The 19872-nt window shown below is 40.8% G+C and overlaps 1 protein-coding gene across 1 annotated transcript in view; it reads left to right on the top strand.

The window, feature by feature from the left end:
• NVL (nuclear VCP-like) overlaps window positions 1–19872 on the top strand; it is a 128520-nt gene that overhangs the window by 12402 nt on the left and 96246 nt on the right. The window contains exons 3-12 of the mRNA XM_011929511.1: window positions 468–520; window positions 607–706; window positions 5452–5553; window positions 6706–6763; window positions 10239–10511; window positions 13300–13432; window positions 13654–13730; window positions 14642–14776; window positions 16878–16958; window positions 17982–18083. Of these exons, the coding sequence (XP_011784901.1) occupies window positions 468–520; window positions 607–706; window positions 5452–5553; window positions 6706–6763; window positions 10239–10511; window positions 13300–13432; window positions 13654–13730; window positions 14642–14776; window positions 16878–16958; window positions 17982–18083 (1114 nt within the window). The remainder of the gene's footprint in view (window positions 1–467; window positions 521–606; window positions 707–5451; window positions 5554–6705; window positions 6764–10238; window positions 10512–13299; window positions 13433–13653; window positions 13731–14641; window positions 14777–16877; window positions 16959–17981; window positions 18084–19872) is intronic.

Below are 19872 nucleotides of genomic sequence, written 5' to 3'. Positions count from 1 at the left end.
TCAAGCCTGTAATCCCAGCACTTTGGGAGGCCGAGACGGGCGGATCATGAGGTCAGGAGATCGAGACCATCCTGGCGAACACGGTGAAACCCCGTCTCTACTAAAAAAATACAAAAAACTAGCCGGGCGAGGTGGCGGCCACCTGTAGTCCCAGCTACTCGGGTGGCTGAGGCAGGAGAATGGCATAAACCCGGGAGGCGGAGCTTGCAGTCAGCCGAGATCGCGCCACTGCACTCCAGCCTGGGCGACAGAGCGAGAGTCTGTCTCAAAAAAAAAAGGGAAAAAATGGAAAAGGGTCACAATAGTAAATATATAAACTTAGACGTTTGAAAATAGGTTTATGGCAAGTATCTATACTGTAACATAATGAAATATTCTTGCAAATTTATTTGATCCATGTAGATTGAACTTAATGGAAAAATATTGGTGGAAACTACTATGCTAAACTTCATGTTTTCTTTTTTCAGTATAGACTATGGTCGAAGAAAAAGAAATGCTTTTAGGATTCAGGTAGAAAAAGGTGAGTCTTTTATTGTTAGAGCTAAATTATCAATAAAGTTATATAAACAATTGTTTTAGCTCATAGCATTTTTCTTTTTGTTTCAGTATTTAGCATAATTAGTAGTGAGAAGGAACTTAAGAATTTAACAGAATTAGAAGATAAACATTTAGCAAAAAGAGCAAGACAAGGTGAAGAGGACAATGAGTAAGTATACAAAATGCAGCGTTTTTTTAAACCATGAACCTTGTCACGTTACATTCCTGCTTGTAAAGCTTTCAATGGCTCTTCCTTGCCCACAAAGCCCTGCGTAGTATTTACCTAACCTCTTCAGCCATATTGAATGTTCTTTATTCCCCAAAGAGATCAAATTCTCTGTGGCTGTGGTTTTGTTGAGTTAGAGTATCATTTCCCTTTCACAAACTCCCACTCAGCCCTCAAGAATCAGTTGAAATGTTACTGCCTTTATTAGGCCTAAGACCCCTTTTTAAATGTTCCTTAGCTTCTAGTTACAGATATTTGTTATAATCCTTATGATATCATATGGCATTGAAATTATTTGCTTACTTGTTTGCATTACCAACAGTACTGTCTCATTACCTTCTTCTTCTGCCCTAACACAACGTCAGATATATAAAAAGGTGCCAGTTAATTTTGTTTAAGAAATGGTATTGAGAGTTTTAAAAGTATCTTTATTGAGGTATAATTGACATCAGTAAGCTCTACTTTTTTTTTTTTTTTGAGATTAAGTCTCGCTCTGTCACCTAGGCTGGAGTGCAGTGGCACGATCTCGGCTCCCTGCAACCTCCGCCTCCTGGATTCAAGTGATTCTCCTGCCTTAACCTCCCAAGTAGCTGGGGTTACAGTCATGTGCCACCACACCCGGCTACTTTTTTATATTTTTGGTAGAGACGGGGTTTCACCATGTTGGCCAGGTTGGTCTCAAACTCCTGACATCTAGTGATCCACCCACCTCGGCCTCCCAAAGTGCTGGGATTACAGGCATGAGCCATTGCGCCCACCCAGCCAAGCTCTATGTTTTTAAAGTGTACAATTTGTTACGTTTTGACGTAGGTATATACTCATTGAACTATCACCATAAGCAAGATACTGAACCTTTCCATAAATATCAAAAGTCTTCTTGTTCCCCTTTGCAATTCATTTCTCCCTCCACCCCTGTTTCTAGGCAAACTTCTTTTTTTTTTTTTTTGAGATAGTGTTTTACTCTGTCACCCAGGCTGGAGTTCGATCACAGCGCATTGCAGCCTTGACTTCCCAGGTTACTTGATTCTTCTACTTCAGCCTCCCAAGTAGCTGTAGGCACATGCTACCACACCTAGCTAATTTGTTGTAGAAACGGGGTTTTGCCATGTTGCCCAGGTTGGTCTTGAACTTCTGGGCTCAAGCCGTCTGCCTGCTTCAGCCTCCCAAAGTGTTGGGATTATAGGTGTGAGCCATAGCACCCAGCTTTAGGCAACCATTGATTTGCTTTCTGTCACTGTGTGTTACATTGCATTTTGTAGAAATTTATTTGGAATCATACTTTTAAAGTCTGGATTCTTTCATTCTTTCACTTAGCATAATGATTTTGAGATTTATCAATGTTGTATGTATCAATAGTTCATTGCTTTTTATTGATGAGTATGTGTGGACATGCCACAATTATTTTATCTGTTTATCTTTTTTTTTTGTTTTTGTTTTTTTTTGAGACAGGGTCTCACTTTGTTGCCCAGGCTGGAATGTAGTGGAGTGGCATATCACAACTCACTGCAGCCTCTACCTCCTGGGCTCAAGTGATTCTCCCATACAGGTGCATGCTACCATGCCCAGTTAATTTTCTAATTTTTTGTAGAAACAGGGTCTCACTATGTTTCCAGGCTGCTCTCATACCACTGGGCTCAAGCAATTCTCTTGGCTCAGACTCCCAGAGTGCCGGGATTACAGGTGTGAACTGCCTTGCCTGACCTATCTGTTTATCTCTTGTTGGGCAGTTGGTTTGTTTCCAGTTTCTGGCTATTACAAATTAAGCTGCAATGAACATTTATGTCTAGGTCTTTATGTGGACAGTATTTTCATTTCCTTTATTAAATATGTAAGATTGGAATAGCTGGGTCATGTGATAGATGCATATTTAAGAAATTGCCAAACTATTTTCCAATGTATTTGTACCATTTTACTTTTACATTAGCAGTTTATGAGAATTCTACTCTTTCCACAAATTGCTAATATTTGGTATGGTCAGTGTTTAATTTTCAGTAGTATTTCACTGTAAATATGACATTAGCTTTAGGTTTTTTTGTAGATGTCCTTTGTCAGATTGAGGAAGTTTCCTAATATTCCTAGATTGCTGAGAATTTTTATCATGAATAGATAACTGCATTTGTCAAATGCTTTTCTGCATCTGTTGAAACATCTCATTATGGCCTTTCCCCTTTAGTCTATTAATTTGGTGAATACATTGGTTCCCAGTATTAAGCCAATCTTGCATTCCGGGGATAAACACTAGTTGGTCCTGATATGTTGTCTTTTTAATGTATTGTTGGCAGCCTGAGCAACATAGTGAGACTCTGTCTCTACAGAAAATTTAAAAATTAGCCAGGCATGGCAGTGCATGATTCTATCCCAGCTTCTTTGGTAGCTGAGGTTGGAGGATTGCTTGAGCCCCGGAGTTGAAGGTTACAATGAGCTATAATTATGCCACTGCACTCCAGCCTGGGTGACAGAATGAGATCTAGTCTCTGAAGAAAAAAAAGAAAAGAAAAAGAGTATTTGTTTGATGTTGTTTTCTTGAGATGGAGTCTCGCTCTTGTTGCCCAGGCTGGAGTGCAATAGCGTGATCTTGGCTCACTGCAACCACTGCCTCCCGGGTTTAAGCCATTCTCCTGCCTCAGCCTCCTGAGTAGCCAGGATTACAGGCACCTGCCACCATGCCCGGCTAATTTTCGAAAAAAAGGGTATTAATTGGATTCAGTTTACTAATCTTTTTCTACAGATGTTTGCATTTGTATGTCATATTGATCCGAATTTTCTTATGTTCATTTTTGGAATATCTGTCATGTTTTGGTGTTAGGGTTACACCGGCCTCATGATATTAGTGGGAAAGTGTTCTTTTGTTCTCTATTTTATGAAAACAAATTATGGAAATTCTTTTTTGAATATTTATTAGTGTTCACCCACAGTTTATCTAGACCTAGAATCAACTTCCCCCAGAGTCGTCGTCTTTTTCTGAAGGATTTTGATAAATTTTAATTTTGCTAGATATACAGCTCTTCTTTACATCTCTCCTTATGTCAATTGCGATAAACTGTATTTTTAAATCATTTGTTCATTTTCTCTCAGGTGTGGAATTTGTTGGCATAATGCTTCTGTAATATTCTCTTGTCATCCTTTTAATGTCTATAGGATTTGGGGTGATAGCCCCATTTTACTGTTTCTAGCTCAGCCTTTTTCATTTAAATTTATCATAATTTTCTTCAGTTCCATATTCATGAGTATTTGTTTGTGTTACACTGTTGCATAATAAATAACTCTTTACTGCATATATCTTTGTACACATCACTTTTGTTTTTTTTTTTTTTTTTTATGAGATGGAGTCTGGTTCTATGGCCCAGGCTGGAGTGCAGTGGCGTGATCTCGGCTTACTGCAAGCTCCGCTTCCCCGGTTCACGCCATTCTCCTGACTCAGCCCCCTGAGTAGCTGGGACTACAGGTGCCTGCCATCACTCCCGGCTAATTTTTCTATTTTTAGTAGAGTCGGGGTTTCACCGTGTTTGCCAGGATGATCTCGATCTCGTGACCTTGTGATCCGCCCTCCTTGGCCTCCCAAACTGCTGGGATTACAGGCGTGAGGCACCGCGCCCAGCCCACATCACTTTTTTTGTGTTGAATTTTTGAGGTGGAATTTCTCAAAGATTGATATTTTTGAGATTTCTCGTGCATTTGGACTTACCTTCCTAAAAATGTTGCCTCAGTTTATATTCCCAACAACTTTGTATAAAGGGCACATTTCTCTGCATCCCTGCAATCTTAGTTATACTATAATTTATCTTTGCTATTTTTATAGGCAAAATATTGATCTTTTTTTTTTTTTTTTTTTTTTTGAAACGGAGTCTTGCTCTGTCACCCAGGCTGGATGGAGTCCAGTGGTGCGATCTCGGCTCACTGCATCCTCGGCCTCCTGAGTTCAAGCAATTCTCCTGCCTCAGCCTCCTGAGTAGTTGGGACTACAGGCGTCCACCACCACTCCTGGCCAGTTTTTGTATTTTTAGTAGAGACAGGGTTTTATCATGTTGGCCAGGCTGGTCTTGAACTCCTGACCTCAGGCAGTCCGCCCACCTCGGCCTCCCAAAGTTCTGGGATCACAGGCTTGAGCCACTGCTCCTGGCCTTGATCATATTTTTCTTTGTAATTTTATGATTACTGAGGTTAGTTTTTTTGTTATTTCATATTTGTTTTGTGAATGGCTCGCTTTATGGGTTTTTTTCTATTTCATTTGAGAGGTATTTGAATTTTCCTTATTAGTTGTCGGAGTGTTTTGCCTAAAATATACCTCTTTTTATATGTGTTACAACTGCTTTCCGCATGTTGCCACTTCCCTTTTAATTTTTGTTTGCACCGTCTTTTGATTAGAGAAGTTTTGCATTTTTATGTAGTCAGATCTCTCAGTCTTTTTCGTTTTGGTTTATGCTGATATGCTTAGAAAGACCTCTCTCACAAGAGTGTGTAAAATAATTACTTACACTTTTTTCTTCTTTCTTTATGATGTTTAACTCTTTAATCCACTTGGAATTTTTTTTCTTTTTTTAGGGTGTAAGTTGTAAGGCAAAACTTTTTTTTTCCAAATAGTTGAATGATATACCTTATTTACATTGATTAGAATTGCTCCCAAGTAATACTGATTAATTTTAATGAACATAGAATTTGCTGGTTTTTTTTTTTTTTTTTTGAGACAGGGTCTTGCTCTGTCACCCAGGCTTCAGTGCACTGGCACAATCATGGCTCACCGCAGTCTTGACGTCCCAGGCCCAAGTGATCCTCCCACCTCAGCCTCACAAGTAGCTGGGACTACAGGTGTGCACCAGCATGCCCAGCTAAGTTTTTAATTTTTTTGTAGAGACACAGTCTCCCTTGGTTGCCCAGGCTGTAATTTGTATCTTAATATCTTAATTATAACAGCATTTCGTTGCATTCATATGAAGCTTTCTACGAAAAAAAAAAAAAGTCCTTTTCTTATTTAAATAATTTTTTTTTTTTTTTACACAAGAGTCTCATACTGTCGGCCAGGCTGGAGCACAGTGGCACGATCTTGGCTCACTGCAACCTCCATATCCTGGGCTCAAGCAATTCTCTTGCCTCAGCCTCCCGAGTAGCTGGGATGTGCCACCACACCTGGCTGAGTTTTGTATTTTTAGTAGAGACGGGGTTTCACCATGTTGACCAGACTGGTCTCTGTGAACTCCTGACCTCAGGTAATCCACCCGCCTCAGCCTCCCAAAGTGCTGGGATTACAGGCGTGAGCCACCGCGCCGGGCCTATTTAAATAATTTCTGAAGAAGTTTTAAATACTAGCAGAGTCCTGAAGTTACTTGAAGCTATTAGATAACAACTCTCAGTTATAATGAATTAAGACTACATTCTCAGCTTGTAGTTTATTAGGATTTATACTTCTTTTTTGATACAGGAAATTTATTTGCTCCTTCATCCCTGATGAATAGTCTTGGAGAAGTTGTATTTGGTTACATGGTTTGGTCATGTTGACTTTGAATTTGTTACTCAGAGTGCTTAATTATAGGTTGCTGAAATATTTCCTCTACCTGAATCTGATATCCCCAAATGAGACCCTTGGGCCTGAGGGAATTTGTATCTTTTATTTATTGCTAGGATAAATATAACTATAATATATTTTGCATTTATTATATATTGTAAATGCTTAAGGACTTTGCAAGCGTTTATTTAATCCTTTGATAACTCTGGGAGACAGACATTACTTATTAAATCTCCGTTTTATAGATAAGGAAGCTGACACTTAGAGAGGTTAAGTAATAACTGGTTAAGTTGGATTTTGAATCCTAGTTTCTCTGATTCCGGAGTTTGGACTCTTAACCACCATAATCGTTTGCCTGAATATATTTACTTGTGTTGGGTAATCATTTTTTTAGGATATGGGAGAGAAAGTCTTTAAAACATTTTTCCCTCTTTTTACTGAGGTATACTGAAAGCTATTCTGATGATGATTCAAGTATGGAAGACTACCCAGATCCACAGGTAAGCCAAACATTTAGTGGGTCCACTTTGATATTTTCTTTTTTAGTCGTTATGATATCTCCTTTGAAAAACTCAGTAAGAGCTGGGCATGGTGACTCACACCTGTAATCCCAGCACTTTGGGAGGCTGAGGCATGCAGATCACTTGAACCCGGGAATTTGAGACCATCCTGGCCTACATGGCAAAACCCTGTCTCTATAAAAAGTACCAAAAAATAAGCCTGGCCAACATGGTGAAACCTTGTCTCTATAAAAAATACAAAAATTTGCCGGGCATGGTGGCATGCACCTGTGATCCCAGCTACCTGGGGGGGGCTGAGGTGGGAGAATCACTTGAGCCCCGGAGGTTGAGGCTGCAGTGAGCTGTGATTGTGCCACTTTACTCCAGCCTAGGTGACAGAGTGAGACCCTGTCTTTTAAAAAAAATAAGGTTAGCTGTCGTGGCTCACACCTGTAATCCTAGCACTTTGGAAGGCCAAGGAGGGTGGATCACTTGAGCCGAGGAGTTCGAGACCAGCCTATGCAACATGGCAGAACCCCATCTCTACCAAAAAAAAACCCCGAAATTAGCCAGGTGTAATGAATGCCTTGCACCTGTGGTCCCAGCTACTCAGGAAGCTGAGGTGGGAGGATCACTTGAGCCCAGGAGGCAGAGGTTGCAGTGAGCTGGGATTGCACCACTGCACTCCAGCCTGAGCAACAAAACCAGATCCTGTCTCAAAAAAAAAAAAAAAAAAATTAGTAAGGAATAGAATAAAAGGCCAGGTGCTATGGCTCACGTCTGTAATCCCAGCACTTTGGGAGGCTGAGGCAGGAAAATCACTTGAAACCAGGGGTTCAAGACCAGCTTGGGCAACACGGCAAGACTCTGTCTCTACAAAATACAAACAAAAATTAGCTAGGTCTGGTGGCATACACCCATAGTCCTAGCTACTGAGAAGGCTGATGCTGGAGGATCGCTTGAGCCTAGGAGTTTGAGGCTGCAGTGAGCTATGATTGTGCCATTCTACTTCAGCCTGGGTGACAGACCTTATGGCAAAAGAGAGAGAGAGAAGAGAAGGAAAGAAAGAGGGAAAGAAGGCCAGGCGCGGTGGCTCAAGCCTGTAATCCCAGCACTTTGGGAGGCCGAGACGGGCGGATCACGAGGTCAGGAGATCGAGACCATCCTGGCTAACACGGTGAAACCCCGTCTCTACTAAAAATACAAAAAACTAGCTGGGCGAGGTGGCGGGCGCCTATAGTCCCAGCTACTCTGGAGGCTGAGGCAGGAGAATGGCGTAAACCCGGGAGGCGGAGCTTGCCGTGAGCTGAGATCCGGCCACTGCACTCCAGCCTGGGCGACAGAGCAAGACTCCGTCTCAAAAAAAAAAAAAAAAAAGAGGGAAAGAAAAAAAAGGATTAGGGCTAAAGGGAGGGAGAGAGGAAGGACAGGGAATAGAATAAGAGACTTTAGACATCTTCATCAATAAATAATTGAACACTTTCTGTGTTCAGTATTGGTGATGGATTAACCATGCTTCCAGTATTTGTGTTATAAGTCAGTTATACAAGGAAAAAGAAGGGAAGAGGATAGCTAGAAATAAGGACAGACAAGAATAGAGTAATTAATAGTAAAAATGGAAAAAGGGATATACTTTTTGTCAAGGAGATGGCATTACTAATGAAGAGGCTTGATTAAAGGAGAATATGGAGATGGTATAGTCAGCCCTCACCCTCCATGGGGGATTGGCCCTAGGGCCCCACATGAATACCTGCACATGTTCAGGTCCTTCATGTAAAATGGCATCATGTTTGCATATAACCTTATATACATCCTCTTGTATACTTTAAATTATCTCTGGATTACTTGTAATACCTAATACAATGTAAATAAGATGTAAATAGTTTTGACACTATTTCTTTCTCTTTTTTTTTTTGAAAGGGAGTCTCACTCTGTTGCCCAAGCTGGAGTGCAGTGGTGCAATCTCAGCTCACTGCAACCTCTGCCTCCCAGGCTCAAGCAATTCTCCTGACTCAGCCTCCTGAGTAGCTGGGATTACAGTCAGGGTCTCACTTCGTCGCCCAAACTGGAGTGGAGTGGTGTCATCTTGGCTCACTGCAACCTCTGCCTCCCAAGTTCAAGTGATTCTCATGCCTCAGCCTCCTGAGTAGCTGGGATTACAGGCATGCACCACCACACCTAGTTAATTTTTGGTGTTTTTAGTAGAGATGGGGTTTCACCATGTTGACCAGGCTGGTCTTGAACTCCTGGCCTTGAGTGATCCACCCACCTTGGCCTCCCAAAGTGCTGGGATTACAAACGTGAGCCACCATGCCCAGCCTACACTGTATTTCTTAATATTTATATTATTTTTATTGGTGTTTTTTTTATTGCTTTTTGTTTCCCAAATATTTTCGATTGAGGTTCATTGAATCCCTGGATGCAGAACCCTTGGATATAGAGGGCCAACTGTTTGTCAAATTATTTATAATTTGCTTTTTATTTTTTCCCTTGGCGTATCAGTTTTGACTTTATTATCAAAATATTTGATCCAATTTTTGTGGGGACAGGGTCTCGCTCTGTCACCCAGGCTGGAGTACAGTGGCATGGTCCTAGCTCACTGCAACCTCAAACTCTTGGACTCAAGTTGTCCTCCTACCTCAGCCTCCCAAGTAGCTGGGATAACAGACATGTGCCACCATGTCTGGGTAAATTTTAAATTTTTTGTAGAGACAGGGTCTCCCTATGTTGCCCAGGATAGTCTCGACCTCAAGGCCTCAAGCAGTTTTCCCAGTTTGGCCTCCCAAAGCATTGGGATTACAGGGCATGAGCCACCACGCCTAGCCCCAATTTTGATTTAATGGAATAATAGTGACTCTCATTGGCAACCAGCTCATTTTCATACTTCTTTAGTGTACTTTTTTTAGAAGCAACCATACTTACTTATTTTATTTAACCACCAATTATGAATTGGTTTTTCATTGGAACGAAGTCTTTTTGAATAGTAAATGCTTGTTTGCAAGTCATCTTATTGTGAACACCCATATATTCTTTTCCTTTTTTTTTTTTTTGAGGTGGAGTCTCACTCTGTCACCCAGGCTGGAGTGCAGTGGCGCGATCTCGGCTCACTGCAACTTCTGCCTGCCAGGTTCAAGTGATTCTTCTGCCTTAGCCTCCCAAGTAGCTGGGATTACAAGTGCCTGCCACTGCGCCCAACTAATTTTTGTATTTCTAGTAGAGACGGTGTTTCACCATATTGGCTAGGCTGATCTTGAACTCCTGACCTCAAGTGATCTGCCCACCTCAGCCTCCCAAAGTGCTGGGATTACAGGCATGAGCCACTGTGCCCAGCCTAACACCTATATATTCTGATTATAAATGTTCTGAGAGAAGTTGTTAAAAAACAAAATAAAGAAAACATTACTATAGGCAGTACAACTTTTATGAGTACCTATTGAGTAATTTATGCTTAAATTTTGTTTTATGTTTCTGCCAGTCAGCAAATCACATGAACAGTTCCCTGCTGTCTTTGTATCGAAAAGGAAATCCTGATTCTGTTTCAAATATTCCTGAGATGGAGCAAAGAGAAACCACCTCTTCAACACCACAGATAAGTTCCAAAACAGGCTCTGTTCCCTTGAAGACCCCTGCCAAAGATTCTGAGGGAGGATGGTTTATTGACAAAACCCCAAGTGGAAAGAAGGACAGTTTTTTCTTGGACCTATCAGATGAGAAAAGTGATCCTAAGAAGTCAATAACTGAGTTACAGGTATTTTTGTAATGAAATTTTAGCCCCATATCATCGAAGTACATTTTGACCTTTTAATTGAATACAGTATCAAGCAGATACTTGTGCTTTGTGGAAGACATAAGAACTTTGAAATATATGGAGAATTTGATCACATCGCACTACTTGCCATTCTTTCTATCCTAGTCTAAGCCTTTTCTTGTTCTTGACTTAATTATTGAAACAGCCTTCCAGCTGGAGTCTGTGTCGTTTCTTGTTCCCCTAGTTTATTCTTCACACTGAGATAGCTTTTTTTTTTTTTGAGACTGGATCTGGCTCTGTCACCAAGACTGGAGTGCAGTGATGTGATCTTGGCTTACTGTAACCTCTGCCTTCTGGGCTCAAGCCGTCTGCGACCTCAGCCTCCTATGTAACTAGGACTACTGGCGTGCGTCACCACACCTAGCTCACTTTTATATCTTTTCTAGAGATGGAGTTTTGCCGTGTTGCCCAGGCTGGTCTTGAACTCTTGGGGTCAAGCGATCCACCCGCCTCAGACTCCTAAAGTCCTAAAGGCCTGAGCCATCACATATTATCATTCTTCTATTTAAAACCCTCCAGTGGCTTCATTCAGTCTCAAATCCAAAGACCTGTGACAGCCACTAAAGTCCTTCATGATTTGGCTGCCTGGCTTTCTCTTTAGTTTCATCTCCTACCACCCTGTTAGGTATGTGAATCTATTTCCTCAGCTGTAAATTTTACAAACTCTAAGTACAAATCAAGTGTTTCCCGTGAGAATTTAGTGTCCAAATTGAGATGTGCTATTAACTTAAAGTGTACATTAGACTTTGAAGACTTACTAAAAACTATAGAATGTAAAACATCTCATTAATAATTTTTTATATTGACTGTTGAAATGATAATATTTTGGATATACTGGGTTAAGTAAAATAGATTATTAAATGAATTTCATATGTGACTCACATATTCCTCATGGACAATGATGCTTCAACTGGTTTCTAAGAACCAAGCCCTTTGATTTGGCAGAACCTTTCCCCTTTTGATTTATTAATAGGGCTGTCCAAATCTCTTTGCTTTAATTATCCGTGTCATCCATCTATAGAGAACATTGTTATGGTGGGCAAGAACTCGAGTCTTAATGCTGAATTACTTTTTTTGGTTTGAGACGGGGTCTGCCTTGTCACCTAGGCTGACATAGTACAGTGACGTGATCACAACTCACTGTAACCTCCACCTGCTGGGCATAAGCCATTCTCCCACCTCAGCTTTCCAAGTAGCTGGGACTACAGGTGCCCACCACCACACCTGGCTAAGTTTTGTATTTTTTGTAGAGATGGGGTTTAGCCATGTTACTCAGGCTGGTCTTGAACTTCTGAGCTCAAGTGATCCACCCACCTCAGCCTGAATTATACTTTAAAAAAATTTTTTTTGGCTGGGCATGGTGGCTCACACCTGTAATCCCAGCACTTTGGAAAGCCGAGGCAGGCGGATCACAAGGTCAGGAGATTGAGACTATCCTGGCTAACATGGTGAAACCCCATCTCTACTAAAAATACAAAAAGTATTAGGAGGCTGAGGCAGGAGAATGGCGTGAACCCAAGAGGCAGAGCTTGCAGTAAGCTGAGTTCGTGCCACTGCACTCCAGCCTGGGCGACAGAACGAGACCCCGTCTCAAAAAAAAAAAAAATTTTTTTTAAGAGTTGGAGTATTGCTGCATTGCCCAGGCTGGAGTGCAGTCACTCTTCGCAGGCATGATCACAGAACATTATAGCCTCGAAACCCTGAACTCAAGTGGTCCTTCTGCCTCTCAGGTAGCTGGGGCTACAGGTGTGTCCCAGTGTGCTTGGCTGAATTTGTTATGACTGTCAAAGCAACTCTATAGTCATATTTAATTTAGTGAATCATCAGCTGTCAGATGAAGACAACTATGTAGAAGACTCAGTGAGAAATAAAAGGCAAATATCAGTGTCCTTAATCAAGGAGCTCACGATTCAGAGAGAGAGACAGAGATAAGTAAATCACTCATACAAGGCAGATTATGCTAACTGATAATAGTTGCAAATGCAGTGTCCTGGGAATGTGAAGACGAGGTTAAATCTAACTGAAAGAGGGCCTTGCAGTGTGTCTCACGCCTGTAATCCCAGCACTTTGGGAGGCTGAGATGGGCAGATCACCTGAGGTCAGGAGTTCGATACCAGCCTGGCCAACATGGCGAAACCCCGTCTCTACTAATAATATAAAAATTAACTGGGCATGGTGGTGGGCATCCGTAGTCCCAGCTACTTTTGGGAGGCTGAGGCAGGAGAAACGTTTGAATCTAGGAGGCAGAGTTGCAGTGAGCTGAGATCACGCCATTACACTCCAGCCTCGGTGACAAGAGCGAAACTCTGTCTCAAAAAACAAAACAAAACAAAACAAAAACCTCTAACTGAAAAAATCTGGAAAAGAAGTGGCATTCAAATGTTAAGATTTTTTTTTTCTTTTTTTTCCCCCATATGGAATGCTTCACAAATTTCCATGTCATCCTTGCACAGGGACCATACTAATCTTCTTTGTATCATTCCAATTTTAGTGTATGTGCTGCCAAGGCCAGCACCAAATGTTAAGATTTAAATTGAGCTTTAAGGGCATGAGGAGAAGGACATTCCCAATAGACAGCATCTTTGAGCAAAGAGATTGGTAATAGTTAACAGAGGTGAAAGTGCTAGGGCAGGAATTAATTTTCTTTACAATGCCCCTCTTTAAAAAATAAAACAATTATTGGCATAGAATTTGAAGCATGGCATATTTAAATTTATTTTCTTTTCAGGGTTCAAAAGATTCTTCTCTTTTGGAGAGTGATACGAAACGGAAAGGCAGGCTAAAGAATAAAGGAAGCAAAAGGAAGAAAGAAGATCTTCAGGAAGTAGATGGAGAAATTGAAGCTGTCCTGCAAAAGAAAGGTAAGGTGTGAGTCTTGTTGGTGGCAGTGGTCATGTTTGCTGTGAGAGAAACATCATTCTGTTCCAAGCTGTTTTGCTTGAGGGACCTTCTATGTACAGAAATGTTTATCAGAAAATGTTTCTATATTTAATGGACCTTTGTTTACTTAAAGACTATTCATTATAATTATGAGTTACTACTGAACCATTAATCTTTTCATCTCCTCATTTTTGTTTACCAGCTAAAGCCAGGGGGTTAGAATTCCAGATCTCCAACGTGAAGTTTGAAGATGTGGGAGGCAATGATATGACATTAAAAGTTAGTGCAAATTCTGAATTTTACCTCAAATGGATATATTACTAATCAGTTATGAAAAAAAAGCCTACCTCTTTGTTTCTAATATGATCTGAGTATAGAAAAGGAAACTGGGAAGGTTGAGAAGGGCAAACCTGACCTGTACCCTTTAGGGCGTGGCAGGAGAAAAGATGCATACTATTTTGAACTTTTCTATTATTTTGATTATAGTATATATATATAAAGATCCATGTTTTTTAAAGATCCATGCTTTATAAGTAATATTGTCTTGATAGTACCAATAGTAATGGTAACTGTATTTATTTTTTATGTTTTTGTTTTTGTTTTGTTTTTTGCTTTTTTTTTTTTTTTGAGGAATGTAGCTCTGTCACCAGGATGGAGTGCAGTGGCGTGATCTCAGCTCGCTGCAACCTCCGCCTTCCAGGTTCAAGCATTTCTCCTGCCTCAGCCTCCTGAGTAGCTGGGATTACAGGCACACGCCGCCATGGCCAGCTAATTTTTGTATTTTTAGTAGAGACAGGGCTTCACCATGTTGGCCAGGATGGTGTCGATCTCCTGACTTCATGATCTGCCCACCTCGGCCTTCCAAAGTGCTGGGATTACAGGCATGAGCCACCACGCCCGGCCATAATGGTAACTTTATTTTTAATGCCTATTCTTTTTCATCGGCCATGTTCTTTAACTTTGCATTACATCCTCAAGGTACATAATGTTACAGTTTAGGAAATAGCTCCTCCGAGAGGTTATTGCTGAAATCACACAGTAGGTACCAGAGCCAGGATTCAAACTCTGATCTAAGTTTAAATTGTATATTCTACCTATCTGTTCCATTTTGCTGCTCCGAAAAATAGGACATTTCATTCTACTTTGATTCTTCTGTCTTGAAAGACGTCTTTGTGCTTATCCTCTGCTAGGAGGTCTGCAAGATGCTCATACACATGCGTCACCCGGAGGTGTACCACCACCTGGGCGTCGTGCCCCCTCGTGGAGTTCTCCTTCATGGGCCACCAGGCTGTGGGAAGACTTTACTTGCACATGCAATTGCTGGGGTGAGGCTTGCTGACACTTGTTTGCTTTTGCTGTTTTTGTTGTTATTATTTGTTTTTGTTTTTTCTCTTTGGTCAATGTAAACCACACATGGCATTCTTCAGGAAGAGAACATAGTCATTGGAACCGATCCCTTTGTTATCATGCTGATATTATGTGTGGTATTTATTCATTTAGTTTATTTATTGTTTCTCAGAGCAACTTGAGGGTTTTTTGTTTTTTGTTTTTTTAATATATGTAATTGTTTATATGGCAAGAGTTAGGTAGAAAGTAAAATAATACAGTTCTTTTTTTTTTTTGGATACGGACTCTCACTCTGTCGCCCAGGCTGGAATGCAGTGGCGTGATCTTGGCTCACTGCAACCTCCGCCTCCCAGGTTCAAGCAATTCTCCTGTCTCAGTCTCCCCAGTAGCTGGGACTACAGGCACACGCCACCACGCCCGGCTAATTTATTACATTTTAGTAGAGACAGGGTTTCACCCTGTTGCCCAGGCTGGTCTCGAGCTCCTGAGCTCAGGCAATCTGCTCATCTCAGCCTCCCAAAGTGCTAGGGTTACAGGTGTGAGCCACCGCGCCCAGCCGTAATAATACAGTTTTAAACAAACCTTTTTATTAACACATAGCTTACATTTTAGTTACTTCGCTTTCCCTTTAACCCAATACTTATTTTATTTTACTTATTTTTTTGAGACAGAGTTTCACTGTCGCCCAGGCTGGAGTGCAATGGTGCTGTCATGACTCACTACAGCCTCAACCTCCCAGGCTCAAGTTGTCCTCCCACCTCAGTCTTCCTGTCTCAGTCTTCCAAAGTGCTGGGATTACAGGCATGGGTCACAGCACCTGCCCTCCCAGTGGTTCTTAGGAGCAGTAAAATAAGAAAATTAGGGTTATATTATTTTCCATAGAGCTAAATGTATTCAAAATTTCTATTTAGAGTCATATTCTTATACTTTTTAGTTTTAAAATAATTTTTTTTTTTTTTTTTTTTTGAGACAGAGTGCAATGGTGAGATCTTGGCTCACTGCAACCTCCACCTCCTGGGTTTACGCCATTCTCCTGTCTCAGCCTCCCAAGTAGCTGGGACTACAGGCGCCCGCCACGCCGCCCGGCTAGTTTTTTGTATTTTTTTAGTAGAGACGGGGTTTCACCGTGTTAGCCAGGATGGTCTTGATCTCCTGACCTCGTGATCTGCCCGTCTCGGCCTCCCAAAGTGCTGGGATTACGGGCTTGAGCCACCGTGCCAGGCCTTAAAATAATTCTTTCTAAAATGGTAATAATAGACACTTACTTTGTGAAATTAAAAGTTTGCAATCTTATTTTAACCCGCTCAGATTTTTCAGAAACTGTAGGTGGCAGTAATGTAAAATATCCAAGTAACTTCAATTAGAAAAATAGCATGCTTGCCAGGCACAGTGGCTCATGCCTGTAATCCCAGCACTTTGGGAGGCCGAGGCGTGTGGATCATCTGAGGTCGGGAGTTTGAGACCGGTCTGACTAACATGGAGAAACCCCATCTCTACTAAAAATACAAAATTAACCTGTAATCCCAGCTACTCGGAGACTAAGGCAGGAGAATCGCTTGAACCAGGGAGGCGGAGGTTGCAGTGAGCCAAGATCACGCCATTGCACTCCAGCCTGGGCAACAAGAGTGAGACTCCATCTCAAAAAAAAAAGAAAAAGAAAAATAGCATTTTATACCAAGCACTAATACAATAATGTTCTGTGAAAGAAAATCATTTGTAAAGGGGGACTTGATTGGTTTGCTTCATTTTTGTTGAATAATTCCATTACATGACTACTGCATGCCAGACTTTGGAATATAGTGTTAAGTACCACAATCCTAGTTCTAATATGAGAGAGACATTAAACAGTCCTTCATATAAATAAATGCTGTACGTAATAACAACTATAATAAGTGGAAGACAAGAAGTGCAAAATGCTATGTGGTATGTTGGGATTCCCCAATTAGAGTTGGATTCAAGGAAGGTATGGTTGAGGAAGTGAAATTTTAAAATAAGCACAAGAATGAGAGAACAGTAGTATCTCTTCTCTCTCTCTTTTTTTTTTTTTTCCTTGAGACAGATTTTCACTCTGTTGCCCAGGCTGAGTTCAGTGGCACGATCACAGCTCATTGCAGCCTTGACTTCTCAGGCTCAAGTGATCCTTCTGCCTCAGCCTCGCAGGTAACTGGGACTGCAGGCATGCATCAGCATGCCTGGCTAATTTATTATTTTTTGTAGAGGTAGAGTCTCACTGTGTTGCCCACGCTGGTCTCAAACTCCTCTCAATATGCTGGAATTACAGATATGGGCCTCCACACCTGGCCTCTTCTTAAAGAGTCTCACTCCTCTGACTAGCAACTGGCTACTCTCTGGGTTAGGATTTGGAGAAATACTGGCAGGATGTGTGGGAAACATCTTTGTCACAACCCTTGTATTATCTCCTCAGCAGATGGGTAAGAATTGTTTTGATAGGCCAGGAATGGTCACTCCTGTAACCCCAGCACTTTGGGAGGCTGAAGTGGGAGGATTGCTTGAGGCTAGGAGTTTGAGACCAGCCTGGGCAACATAGTGAGACACAGTCTCTCCAAAAAAAAAAAAACCAAGAATTGCTTTGGGTCAGCCCTAAGTGGGGGTAACATATCTCTTGAGAGTCAAGACCCTTTATTCAGAAAAGAGAACATAATTTTATAGTGACATGTATAAAATAAAAACAAGTTAAATGTGTTTGCATTAAACCATTGATTTTTTTTTTTTTTTTTGAGACGGAGTTTCGCTCTTGTTGCCCAGGCTCTACTGCAATGGCGTGATCTTGGCTCACCGCAACCTCTGCCTCCCGGGTTCAAGTAATTCTCCTGCCTCAGGCTTCCTGAGTAGCTGGGATTACAGGCATGCGCCACCATGCCTGGCTAATTTTTGTATTTTTAGTATTAAGATGTGGTTTCTCCATGTTGGTCAGGCTGGCCTCAAACTCCCGACCTCAGGTGATCCACCCACCTCGCCTCCCAAAGTAGTGGGATTATAGGCCTGAGCCACCGTGCCCTGCCAGAACTATTGATTTTCAAATAGTGTTTTTCACTGAGCCAACATAAAAAGATGAAGTTCCTCAGGAAACTAGCCATTTTAAAAATTTGAGGGGATTGGATAAAGAAAAACTAGGGCCATTAAAATTTGAGTATTTGGTTATTCTTTTATGTGTCTGCATAGGAACTTGACCTGCCGATTTTGAAAGTGGCTGCTCCAGAGATTGTGTCTGGAGTATCCGGAGAGTCTGAGCAGAAGCTGAGAGAACTATTTGAGCAAGCTGTGGTGAGTCAGTTAATGACTAATGCCAGGTGGTCAGACGCTACCAGCTTATATTAGAGATCCTGCTTTTTCTGATGCTAGTATTTATTAAGCCACTCACTGGCCATTCTTTTATTAATATAAACATGGTAATTTGCTATGCATGATGGCTAAATATTTAAAGTAGATTTAGTGATACCCACTGTTAGATAAATAACCCTTTTCATTTGAAATCAAACATAAATATAATTGGTGAGAAATTCTGGGCTGTCATACTGTAGTCATATGTTGAAAATATATTATCCTTATGATATTTTCCACTCACTTTTACTCTCCTCAACTTAAGTTTGGCCACAAAAAAAACTTGTAAGCAATGTAAAAATTGTTATTTAGGATATTCTAAAAGCAACTATAAAAATGCCAGAGTAAATTCTGTCATTCCTTACTAGTAAACTAGGGCAATAGTAATATCCAAATCTCATGTGGCTATTGAGAGTATTAAATGAAAGAATTCTTATAAAACCTTCAATATGGTGCCTTGCACACAGCACAAGCCCTGTAAATATTAGCTGTAATATTATTCACACTTGAACAAATACTACTGTGTTTAAAACTAAAAAATGGGGAAAAGTTTAATTTTATGTCATTATTAGCACTGACAATATATAGTGGCTGATGAATATCGAGTATAACTGCTAGATGCCTGTGTGAAATTAGAAGAGAAATTATATTTAAGCAGTAATTGAGAAAAAAAACATTTTAAATAACAAGAATGGGTAGGCCATCTACTTAGTTAGTGTGTGGGCTGACATTGAAAAAGCTGTGGGCAACACTAGGAGGATAAAGAGAAAAAGGGTGGAAAGGGCAGGGTGCAGAGCAAAGCTGAACTTTTTCAGGTGCTGCCTGTTTTCCAAAACGCAGTGGATTCCATTGTTAAATTGGCAGGCATAGCCAGAGACAAGTAGTAAATTTTGTGTGTATGGTAAACATGATGAATAAGGATAAGAGACAAATGGCATCTTTAGGTTGTTAGTTCTGTGTTTAAACCTCTCACTAAACCAGTACTGAGCCAGTGCAGTACCTCACAGTAGATGCTCAGTAAATATGTGGCCTAGCACCCCGCTTTTCCTGGTCCCCTCTTCCCCAGTGAGACTGAGTACAGTAAAGCATGTGGATCAGAGAACAAAAAGGTGAAATCCAATCAAGTGATACTTGGTTGAAAACTATGCTTTCTTTAGGCCACATTCTGATGACCATCATTTATTCTTTTTTTTTTCACCCCATCCAACTTTCCAGGTCACTGACAAGTACTGATGTGCTTATTTTCTGATGCTTTTGGCCCCTGTAATTTTACTCCTTTGTAACTGGGTAATATATCTAGCAGTCATAGGCATCTTTTGCAAACATTGTCATAAGGATGATTAGGGAAGACAGCCAGCTAGTGATAGGCTAAATATCTTTCCCTTTAAGATGTGGTGGTTCCCATGGTTTTGAGATACCTTAAGTGACACTGACAGCCTTACTTAGCATAATCACTGTTAGATTGTAAATCTAGATAATTTTCTTCAATTTTTTTCATTTTAACTGATCCTTTTCTCTTTTTTGTGGTAAAATATATGTAACAGAATTTACCATTTTAAACATTTTTTTAAGTTTTTGTAAATTATTTAATTTCTTCCATGATGATTTAGAGGGACTTTCTTCAAACCAGTACAGATACTTCATAAATAATACCTGGCTGTTTTCTAACCAGTTGAGTAATTTGTTGCACAATAAGCCACTTCACATCTTTCAGCAAGAAATACATTAAATT

This window comes from Colobus angolensis, unplaced genomic scaffold (genome assembly GCF_000951035.1).
Source record: "Colobus angolensis palliatus isolate OR3802 unplaced genomic scaffold, Cang.pa_1.0 Scaffold81, whole genome shotgun sequence".
Classification (NCBI taxonomy): domain Eukaryota; kingdom Metazoa; phylum Chordata; class Mammalia; order Primates; family Cercopithecidae; genus Colobus; species Colobus angolensis.
The sequence above is the reverse complement of the archived record's forward strand: the minus strand, read 5'-3'. Positions and strand labels throughout refer to the sequence as shown.